Raw genomic sequence first — 12,021 nt, 5'->3', positions numbered from 1 at the left:
TATCTCTTTGGATTTGAGACTTTAGTCTTTGCAACTTTACAGATCTTCTTTATGCACCAAGAGCTTGTACCACTCCAAAGAGAAAGGAAAAATTGAAATAGCATCATATGACCCCTTTAATAATAATATACTAACTCTTTAAGAAAATGTAAGAAAATGTTTAATTTGTTTTCATCTAAATTATTTTTTAATTTTATGTTTTATTAAACATTTTATTAAAGTGAAAAGTTGAATTAATAAAATAAAATATTAATAATAATAATAATAATAATACAAATCTATTGTGAAGAAATAAAAAACATTTTCTCTAATTAAACCATATTGCCTGTTGGTTTATGAACACTTTTTCTTTTATTTTAAGCTATAAATTACTATATAATACATCATCATTATATAGTTTTTTTTTTTTTCTAAAAATACCAAATTCCTAGCCAAAGAGTAATAATAACTTTGAACTGCATGGCCTGTCAATAATATGCTTAAAAAAGCAAGAAATGTGCCAGAGGTGAGAAAATAATTTCCTCCGCTGACTGTAGTTGGTGCTGTGCTTGGGTTTCATATCATGTCCCACTGTGCTAATGCCCTGTGGTGCAGACACTAAATCTGACTTGTTAATGACATGTTGTCACTCGCCCAGAGTGTGACTCATTGTGCCAGCATGACCCAAGGGAGCTCAGTTCTCCACACAGCAAATGACTGCCCTCAGAGAGCAACTCCAGCCATGCTACAGCACTCAAATAGCAGGCCTGACACATACTATGTGCAAGCGCTGTCCTCAGGGTTCTGTGTTAATGCCTCCTCAGCTCAGAGATGAGACCTGAGTGGGCCAGCTTAATGGTGTCTAGCCTCTGTCCTGCAAAGGTGTCAGCCAAAGGTGCAGAGATTACAGGACATCTCTTCGAAATAGAAGAGAATCAGTCATCATTCAGTTAGCCACACTGGCCCACGTATCATCAAAAATGGTTGGCCTCACACATATCAGGTGTTTGAAGAAATGTTCTTGAGAGAATTTTTTCCCTCAGTATATACAGGTAGGTCCAAATTAAAACTTAAATAGAGAACATATTATAAGTAGTGTTAATAAAAATCAAACATACTATATTCATCATGTGGTCACTGTCACGTAATTTCAGACATACTAGTAGTACTGAATCTGAATATGCCTACTTCAATTCAATATAGTATACGAAAAACAGTATGCCAAAAGAAAAGATGGCATAGGCCTGCTCTAACCCGATCTCATGAATGTGCGTTTCAATGGCACGATTTTCTGTTTCTAATTGGCAGACTATTTATATGCAAAAATGGACTTTGCCGTGCATATGATACGCAATTGGTAGGTTTAGGAGTGTGGGGTAGGTACATATTATATGTACACCAAAAATGCGTATTATATGGACGCCAACAAAACGCGTATCATATGCATGCAAAAACTGCGTATTATATGCACGTCAAACATGTGCGTATCATATACACAGTCAGTTTCTAAATTGTAAATGATACATTTAAAATAAAAATATAAAATAAAAATATGGGGTGGGGGGGGGGTAAACTACCTTTAAAGACAAAATCGAAATTGACAATTTTTATTTTTTATGGAATACTGAGTAATTTATTACATTTTTTTTAATCCACACATCTTTTTGTGCCCTCATCTTTAATCAAAGTAAATAGACTGGCGTTTTGAATGATTCATAATATTTGTTTGTTGTTCACTGTTTGTGACGAACTTTCAGCTTCACATTACCCACAATAGAGTTACTCTCTTTTTGCACTCTCACATTAACAACATTTTGTTATTTTGTATAAAAAGTTACGTAATGTAGCTTTAAGCACCGCGTTAAAAAGCAGTGTCATGTATCCTATAAGAGCGCATGTTTACTGTACATAGAAAAACAATTGAAAAGCAAGGCAGTGGAATACAAATATATTTTCTGTGTGAGCTATAAATATTTATTTTTTTGTGGGATATAAAAGTAAGAGTAATAGGCCTATGTTTTTAGTGAGTGTGATATTTCAAATTCAGCGACTCATTTACAAATGATTCGTTCAAACATACTGAGTACGTTTACATGGACAACAATAATCTGATTTTAACACGATTAATACAATACTCTGATATCTCTCCCCCTACTCCAGCAGGAGGAGGAGATATTCCGGGCGAAGGAGGGCATCCATGAGGGAACAATGGGAAACAAAAAACACTGAATGAAAAACGGAAACAAAACGGGGCAAATACGCCGGTTTATCGGTCGGTTCTTCTGTCACGGTTGCCTACTGTGAGGAGCGAGGAACGAGGAGACGTAGGGGAATTCACGAATACAGTCTTTAATACTTCACAGGAACAAGGAACACACAAGTAGCAACGGGGGTGGACGATAATGGACCCAATGAAACACAATAGGAACAGGAACAGGAAGGAAACCAAATATGGGCATGTAACACGAGGGGAAAACTAGGTCATGAGGAGCAAAACACAGCACAGACAGTCCATCTTCCTGACATATCGCCCCCTTCCCGGAAGGCGCGTCCTCGCGCCAAAGAAACAACAGAAGGAGGGACGGGTGGGAACTTGGGAGGAGGCTCAGGAGGAGGACTGACACCCGGGAGGGGGCCGGATCAGACGGATCAGACGGAGGGAGGAGCCAAGGAGATGACAGGAGGGACTTGGAGCATGCGGTGCCAGGTGGGACCTAGGCCACAACCATAATGGCGACCCACGATGGAGCCGACGGAGGGTGGAGCCATGGAGGAGGAAGGGCTGACAACTCCAGGGGACTGACCAACGGCGGCGGAGCAGGTGGCAGAGGAGCCCGAGGCAGAGATGGAGAGCCGATGAACCAGGGTGACACCGAGGATCTGGAGGGCCACGGCGGAGCAGATGGCTCAGGTGACCGAGGCGGAGGCGGGGATCTGGAAGGCTGTGGTGGAGCCGGAGCGACAGAGGACTGAGGAGGAGCCGAAGAGAAGGAGGATCCTGACAGAGCCGGAGGGACGAGGCGCAGCCGGAGGAGTGGAGTCCCGAGGCGACAGATGGTCGACGCCAGACCAAGGCGGAGCCTGAGGGACGAAGGGGGCCCGGCGGAGCCAGTGGACTGCCGGGTCACGGCGGAGAGGAGGGAGCTAGGAGCCGAGGTGGAGCCGCTGGGTCGACGGGCCGATGCGGAGTCTGGGTCTCAGATGCTGGAGGTGGAGGCAAGGGATTCTCCAGTCATGGTGACGATGGAGGATGGCAGACCCGCCGAGCTCGCACCGCATTGATGGTGGGCTGAGGGCGAGCAGAGGGGCTGCCAAACGACAGATGTGGAGGAGGCAGGAGCGGGCGGGTGGACGGCATTTGTGAGCCTCCGGGCATTCAGGGCTAAACTCAGGGACGAGAGCCCTCTCTCCTTCAGAGTTACACAGTCCCAGATCCATAATTAGCTCACCCTCAGCCACGGTGCAGGGGGCAGAGCTCCACTCCGCGCTCTCACTGTCCACGGCTTTCTCCCTTGTGGCGGGCATTGTAGCCGGCTCTCGCACCTGGTCTGACGATCCGTGAGGCTCTGGCTCTGTGGCGATCCTCAGCTCTGTCGCACCTCTAGGCGATGGCTCGTCGGTCGCAACGGGCTCAGGCTCTCCGTCAACGGTGGGCTCGGGCTCGGGCTTGCGCTCCAAATAAACTATTTAAAGGTCCGGTGTTCTGTCATGGTTGCCTACTGTGAGGAGCGAGGAACGAGGAGACGTAGGGAAAGTTATACTTAACAGGAACAAGGAACACACACGTAGCAACGGGGATGGACGATAGACACTGGACCCAATGAAACACAATAGGAACAGGAACAGGAACAGGAAGGAAACCAAATATGGGCATGTAACATGAGGGAAAACTAGGTCATGGGGAGCAAAACACAACACAGACAGTCCATCTTCCAGCTGATTTTTGGAAACACAGCACACTTCTCGCGTGATATTGCTGAAGTTTAACCGTGTGGAATCATTTGCCTGGAAACATTTTTGAGCAAATCCATTACAGTCGACAGATGAGAAGTGATGATGCGTGTAATTATATGATTAAAGAAATGAGTGGGAGTTAATCCCCTGATGAAGCGCTTTAAAACTATATGTTTTAGTTATTTAACATGCAAATAGTGCGGTCATTGAGCCCTTGATAAATTAATAGGCTCTCTTTCCCATTAGTTCATTTAAGTATTTAAACTCCAGCTCTGTAAATTCACACACTTGCTTAATAATTTGTCATGCTACACTCAAATCTATAAGAAAACTTTCCAAATAAACTGAGCATGCAAAACCGCTACAACTTCTCTAGCAAACTGAATATTTGACACTTCAGTAATGAACCAAGTTCACTATAAGATGATGTAATTTACTTTATGACTGCCATTTGCCAAGTTGTGGACAGGACAGTAGAACAAAAATTTAAAATGCCTTCACTTTCTCATTATCATATGTTTTAATGTGAAAGGAGCTTTATAGAAGTCGAAATAGACTGTAGGCTAAATATACATGTAATGGGGTGATCCCCTTTAGTGGGGTTTTCTTCATTAATTGTGCTGCAGAAATTCGTCCGTTGCTGTTTTGCTGCTGTGTGGCGGCTTGACCGTGGTGCTGCGCTGGGGAGAAGTTGTTCGGCTTCCTTCACGTGCTCTCGACTGTGTGTCTGTTCAAGTCGCATTATAGCGAATTAAGTGTGTGTGTGTGTGTGTGTGTGTGTGTGTGAGAGCGTGTGTTTGGGATGAGCGTTTGCGAGTGAACGCTTGTTTGTGGGGGTGTGTGTTAAAATCAACCGGTGTTTTATTATTAGTTTTTGTTTTATTCGCTTTAATTGTATTTTCTTCAATTTGGTATTCGGTTTTGTGGTTTTGAGAATTGTGGGTAGCTATTGTTATCTTTGATTGTCAATTCCCTTATAACCAACCAGGGCTATAATCTGCTGGGAGGGTTTATTGTTTTTTTTTTTGTTTGTTTTGTTTGCTTGTTGTGTGGTTTGCGGTTTTGGTTTTTTTTATTTTGAGTGAGGGTATTTGCTTTACAGGTTTGCAGGAAAAGTGTGAATTTGAGGGTTTTGTTTGTATTGGATTTATTGGGGTTTTGTTGTAGTTTTTTTCTTCTCCTTCCCAAATGTTGAATTTATCCCAAGGGATGTTGATATTAAGTCAAGATACATCATTACAGGTGGCCACTGAATATTATTGTTATGTAACAACAGTATTGTATTTGTGATTTGTGTATTTTTCTAACGAATTTGTTTTGTATGATTATATTTTTTAGTCTATATTTAAGTGTCAAATAAAGATTGTTTGTGCACCTCTCTGCTTGTTCCTTCTATTTGTTTGGAAAAACCTGTAGTTGTAGAAAACCATCTACCTTGTTACTTAGGTGACATTGGCCCCACCCACATACAGGATGTAAAATTCTTTCTGTATGCTAAGTCTAAGCATATGACATAGGCTATGTGTTCTGTTCACCAAACAGTAGCAGCATTAGATGATCAAAAATCTTACTAGGTTTGTAATAAGGTATCTTATTATATATATTACTTACCTTATTATATCTTATATCTTATTATATATATTTTCTTTTGAAACATTTTATCAAATCTAGCACAAGTATTAGCGGTTCGATTTTAATGCCTTCTTTTTTATACTTGCAGTCTCTTGTTGCCAGAAGACTCATTCACACGCTGAAGATGATCTCTTCAAAAAGCTCTTTGAGGGCTACAACAAGTGGTCAAGGCCTGTACCAAACACCTCTGATGTTGTCATTGTCAAGTTCGGTTTATCTATTGCCCAACTGATTGATGTGGTAAGTTAAATGAACTATTTTTGATTTAAATATATTTTTAAATGGAATTTATTCCTGTGATGGCAAAGCAAAATTTTAAGCATCATTGCTCCAATGTTCAGTGTCACATGATCCTTCAGAAATCATTCTAATATGCTGATTTGCTGCTCAAGAAACATGTATTATTATTATTATCAATGTTGAAAACAGTTGTGCTGCTTAATATTTTTAGTGGAAACATCCTTTAATAATTTATTTGAAAATCTTGCTGACCACAAATTTTGAATGGTAATAAACATATTACAGTTTGTTTATGCTCTTACTGTTATAAAACTAATTATTTGTCAGATTGCAATGGAGATAAATGCAAGAAAATGTCTGAGAAAAGTTCAAAAACAAATGCCCCTTTGTCCTGTTAGGTTACACACATTCAGACTGCTATTCTTTTCAGACCTTTAAAACAAATTTACCAGATGGAGCCTAAACTTCCCACACATCCAGAGCGACAGTCTGTTTTGGCCCAAGGTTATCTAAAGCTTATAGCATACTTACAATAACAAGTACTTAAAATAACAAATGCCAGTATTTTTTTTTTTTAATTTTGTTTACAGATGTGCTGAAATATTAATTTCATAAGGCAATAACGCAAACCTCCTACTGTATATTGCCATATTAAGGGCCCTAAAACCTTAGAATCTTGATGAATTAGGGTACATGGTCCTTGAAGGCTCCAAGTCCATCAGAAGATTAAAATTATAAGGTGTTTGTGACCTTTCTGAACCAAAAGCTTTCTGCTGGAGCAAACCCAGCATCCTGACTCCTCAAATACCCACTGTCCTTCCTTCTTTTTCTCCTCCACAGGACGAGAAGAATCAGATGATGACAACAAATGTCTGGCTAAAGCAGGTGTGTGCAGCAGGAAAGTTAATATGTGGAATGGAGAGAAAAATTGTAATGATCTGGCACCGTAAATTAGAGCAAAGTTCAATAAAATGATTCAATAATAATAATCAAAATAAAATTGGCAGATAAGTATAATGGTGGCAGACTTTTTGTAGTGATTTAGTTTTTAATTTCCTGAACATTTGTGGCCTCTCGCTCAGGAGTGGAATGACTATAAACTACGCTGGAAGCCTTCAGACTACGACAATGTGACTTCTATCAGGGTTCCATCAGAACTAATCTGGGTCCCGGATATAGTTTTGTACAACAAGTGAGTAACAATTTATCTGCGCTAAACAACACTCATAAATCCCCACAAGTTAAATGCAAAGAAATCAAGCCAGAGCGCAAGATGTTAACTGTGTAGTGCTGTGTAGACTCTTTTAAATGCCGAGTTGGTTCTCAGAAGCGCACAAGCAGTGACATGATCTATAACAGTGTTTCTCAACCAGGGGTCCGTGGACCCCTAGTGGTCCTTGACATAAGGCCAGGGGGTCCGTATAAAGTATACATTTTTGTATAAATGTTGTATATTTTGACATGACATGTTCCCATGAAAGAAAAATCCAATATAGCTGATGATATGGCCAAATACTGGACAAGTCAGCTAACTTGAATTATACTTGACTGCATTTGGTCCTCACAAAGACACAAATGATACGAGTCAATTTTGTTCTGGGGGTCCTTGAGGATGGTTCTGAATTGGACTGGGGTCCGGTACGCCAAAAGGTTGAGATTCACTGATCTATAAGGTGTACTGTATGCAATACCATACCATTGGAGTTGCACTGAAATGAACTCACACACTTCTTTAGACTGCCACCCACTATTTGAATGTGGCGCTACACCAGCCTAGATTCCAAGAACTCTCCATAGGCAGTTCATATTCATACACTGTTTAACTGCCGAATCATTATTAAAACAAATCTGTCCTGTCTGAAAGACTTAAAATAGTCAAGAAACTCCATGTAAAAGGCATCATTTAATGATGATAAAAGCCTATAAATAATTAACCACTTATCGATCTTATCTACCACTCATGTATTTATTTGTTAATTTGTTAATTTAATTTTTTTAATACTTCATTAATCCAATTATTTATCTTAAATGTACAGTAGCCTATGTCATATAACTAAAATAACCCAATGACCAAAGTCCTACAACCAAACTGTGTGCATGTGTAAAATGGTTTGGAACATAATAATAATTGTTTGTTTATTTGGTTGGTTTTATTTTTTATAAGTAGGTGTGGGCGATATACCGGTAGACACAATTAGCCGGTAGAAATAACCAGTATAGATTTTGGACTATCACCTCTATTGTGGTTACACGTGACGTTGCTGTGCTACATGGACACGAAAATTTATCGTTTGCACTCGTTTTTAAGTATTGCGGTTTAAAAATACTTTTATGTGTCAAATGCCATCTTTGCAAGTATCCTCGGAAACACAGTAATTTAGGTCTTAGTGAAAGCAAACAGCTGAGAAAGAAAACCCATGTGTAACAGTATATTGGATCCGGGCAGCTCTTAAAGTGACAGCAGACTAATATTACTGCTGTCTGTCATTCATGGTAATCAAACAGAAAAGAGAAAAATCTCACCGCTTTTGACTAAATCACTTTTGTAACCATAATAAGAAAAAATATATTGCACAGTAAAGAATATGCAGTGTTTTTATTCATTTGATTACTTTATTCAACGTATGTAGCATTTATTATTTATTCTACCGTAGTCTTTTTTCCCTATTGCTTTTGATTAGTTTCTTATTCTTATTTAATCTCTGACTGTTTACTTGTCTTCAGTGAGCTTGATTTTTTTTTTTTTAGGCTAGCATTAGTTTTTTGTGATATTAACACTGGTGAAAAGAATTAGAAATTTCAATGGTATCAAAAATTTTGATATGACTTTATTTAAAGCAAAAATAATAAAATTGTTTGTGATATATATTGTTAGCGTAAAATAAAATTACTCATATTGTGATATGAGATTTTGGTCATATCGCCCACTCCTAAGGCTTCATTAATATGTTTATTTATCTTTTGTGTATATCCAAACTTGTGTATAACCAAACTGTGCTCATTTTATGTAACATTAAAAAATTAAATACATAATATATAATACATACACTGAACAAAATTATAAACGCAACACTTTTTGAACAATATTTGAGAGAAATAGGCCTTTTGTGTACATAGAAAAAGTCTTAGATCTTTGAGTTCAGCTCATGAAAAATGGGGGCAAAAACAAAAGTGTTGCGTTTATAATTTTGTTCAGTGTAGAAGTAGTAATAAAACATATTCATTGTTACAGTCACTGTAACAGCAAACATGCAAGTTGTAATTGCTTTGAAGCAAATATTAAAATGTGTGAAAATTAATTTAGCGGAATTGTATGATGCATGAAACCATTTCACTGCTTTTCCTTTAGTAAAATGACATCTGATCAAATGAATGTTGTTGTCCCCTTCAGTGCAGACGGGGAGTTTGCGGTGACCCACATGACCAAAGCCCACCTCTTCCACACAGGTAAAGTGCTCTGGGTTCCACCTGCCATCTACAAGAGCTCATGCAGCATCGATGTCACCTTCTTCCCCTTTGACCAGCAGAACTGCAAGATGAAATTTGGCTCGTGGACTTACGACAAAGCCAAGATCGACCTAGAGCGCATCGAGAACACAGTCGACCTGAAAGATTACTGGGAGAGCGGCGAGTGGGCCATCATCAATGCTGTCGGCACCTACAACACCAAGAAGTACGACTGCTGCCATGAGATCTACCCAGACATCACCTACTTCTTCATAATCCGCCGTCTGCCGCTCTTCTACACCATAAACCTCATCATCCCCTGCCTGCTCATCTCCTGCCTGACCGTGCTGGTCTTCTACCTCCCATCAGATTGTGGTGAGAAGATCACGCTGTGTATCTCGGTCCTCCTCTCGCTCACTGTCTTCCTGCTGCTCATCACAGAAATCATCCCCTCCACCTCGCTCGTGATCCCGCTCATTGGCGAATACCTTCTCTTCACTATGATCTTCGTCACCTTGTCCATCGTCATCACCGTCTTCGTGCTTAACGTCCACCACCGCTCGCCCAGCACTCATAAGATGCCCCATTGGGTTCACTCAGTCTTCTTGGATTTGATCCCACGGTGGTTGTTTATGCGTAGACCTGCACCGGACAGCCGTCGCAGGCAGAAACTCCTCCTCCTGCAGCGGCAGGGCCAAGGAATGACGTCACAGGTGCTTGGACCGGCAAACGCAACCCTCAGTACATCTACTAGCTGGTTCAGAGGGGAGGACGAATCCCGCAGACGCTTCTGTTATAAGGACTTAGAACTGGGAACGCTGTCCTCGGCGATCTCGCTTTCACTCCAGACCCCTTCGCCCTGCCCTCTCACCTCGACTCCACCTCCTCTACAGAAATTTGGCCCCTCCTCTAGACTGGAGTTGGGCCTGGCTTCCAGGCAGCTTGGTGGAAGAGTTAATGCCACAAAGCGGCCTGACAACATGATGCCAGACAACCCAGGGTTCCCTCTGTCCCCCAGTGTCCTGCAAGCTCTGGAGGGGGTTCACTACATAGCAGACCACCTGAGAGCAGAAGATGCTGACTTTAGTGTAAGTTTCTTTCAGATTCTCTAACATGAAAAATAAATGGGGAACATTTTTTATTTTACACTACTGTTCAAAAGTTTAGTGTCATTTTTCCCAAATGTTTTTGAAATAAGCACACAGCATTTATTTGATCAAAATACAGTAAAAACAGAAATTTTCTAAAATAAATTACAATTTAAAATTGAAATATTACAATTTTCTATTTTAATATATTTTAAAATGTCATTTATTCCTGTGATGGCAAAGTTAAATTTAAAGCAGCCATTAATCCAGTCTTCAGTGTCACATGATTCTTCAGAAATCATTCTTATATGCTCATCTAATGCTCAAGAAACACATTTATTATCAAAGTTGAAAACAGTTGTGCAGCTTAATATTTTTGTGGAAACTGACATTTCAGGAATCTTTGATGAATATAAGTTATTTGAAATAGAAATCTTTTGTAACATTCTAAATGTCTTTACTGATATTTTTAATCATTTAATGCGACTTTACTAAATAAAAGTGCTAATTACTTTAAAAAAGAAAAACATACTGGCTCCAAACTTTTAAACAATATTAAATAAATTTTTAATTTTAAAATATTTTTTATTTTTCTATGGCTTTTAAGCTACAGTAGATCTATCAAATTTGGCACAGAACTACAGCCTGTTCAGAACAATTTTAAGCCTTTGAGCAATGATTTGTCAAAGTTTATGACAAACTTTTATTAAAAACTAAGAAGAGAGCCACAAATTAAAGAAGTTTGTCTATGAAAACACTTGTATTTGAATGTATAACCATAAATATTATTGTGAAAATTAAAAGTGCCAACTGGATAAGAGACACAGTGACTTTCTGTAACCGACTACACAAAACCACTGAGGTTGTTATTTCTAATTTCTTGTTCCTCTTCATAGTAAAAACTGCACACTAAAGAGATAGAGACAAAGTGGTTTGTGGGTATATATTTGAGTCTGTCTTGGTACCACCCTTCTGATATGACTTAAAGGGTTGGTTTTGTTATAAACTTTACTTTTCTAGTTACATGTTGTTTTATAATACTCTCGATTCTCTTATCTCTTCACACAGGTAAAAGAGGACTGGAAGTATGTTGCTATGGTAATAGACAGAATCTTCCTTTGGATGTTCATCATAGTATGTTTGCTGGGCACAATCGGACTCTTTCTCCCGCCCTGGCTCGCAGGCATGATCTAGAAAACACACTAGTGAGTATATTATATGAACAAAAAGGACTTCTAACGTTTAGGCTTCCACAGGAAGAACCAGCATGGGGACACAACGCCCCTTCTAGCAGGGAACATCACGCATGAGATTGCGTGCTGAGATTTCCCCTGCATGGGCTCAGATGCATGTTTGACATCAGGAATGTGGCATCAAATACCTGACATTTACTTAGGTCAGATATTGAGAGGAAAGCCACAAACTAAAGAAGCTTGTCTATGAAAACGCTTGTATTTGAATGTGTAACCTTAAATATTACTGTAAAAAATAAAAGTGCCAACTGGAAATTACTACACAAATTTAACTGATTACACAAATAAAAGCACTAAGGTTGCTATTTTTCATGTCTTGTTACTCTTCATATCAAAGAGTGCACACTAAAGAGATGAGACAAAGTGGTTTGTGGGCATATGTGTGTGTGTTGAGTCTGTCTTGGTACCAACCTCCTGATATAATTTAG

General features: G+C 39.5%; 1 protein-coding gene across 1 annotated transcript in view; it reads left to right on the top strand.

Moving 5' to 3' along the window:
* chrna2b (cholinergic receptor, nicotinic, alpha 2b (neuronal)) overlaps positions 1 to 11,839 on the top strand; it is a 14,406-nt gene extending 2,567 nt beyond the window's left edge. Inside the window, exons 2-6 of the mRNA XM_016498037.1 lie at positions 5,654 to 5,805; positions 6,646 to 6,690; positions 6,888 to 6,997; positions 9,197 to 10,340; positions 11,409 to 11,839. Of these exons, the coding sequence (XP_016353523.1) occupies positions 5,654 to 5,805; positions 6,646 to 6,690; positions 6,888 to 6,997; positions 9,197 to 10,340; positions 11,409 to 11,534 (1,577 nt within the window). The 3' untranslated portion in view covers positions 11,535 to 11,839. The remainder of the gene's footprint in view (positions 1 to 5,653; positions 5,806 to 6,645; positions 6,691 to 6,887; positions 6,998 to 9,196; positions 10,341 to 11,408) is intronic.
* The last annotated feature ends 182 nt before the right edge of the window (positions 11,840 to 12,021 follow it).

The sequence above is a fragment of the Sinocyclocheilus anshuiensis genome, unplaced genomic scaffold, assembly GCF_001515605.1.
Source record: "Sinocyclocheilus anshuiensis isolate Anshui unplaced genomic scaffold, SAMN03320099.WGS_v1.1 scaffold1578, whole genome shotgun sequence".
NCBI lineage: Eukaryota > Metazoa > Chordata > Actinopteri > Cypriniformes > Cyprinidae > Sinocyclocheilus > Sinocyclocheilus anshuiensis.
This window is presented reverse-complemented; position numbering and strand designations above follow the sequence as displayed.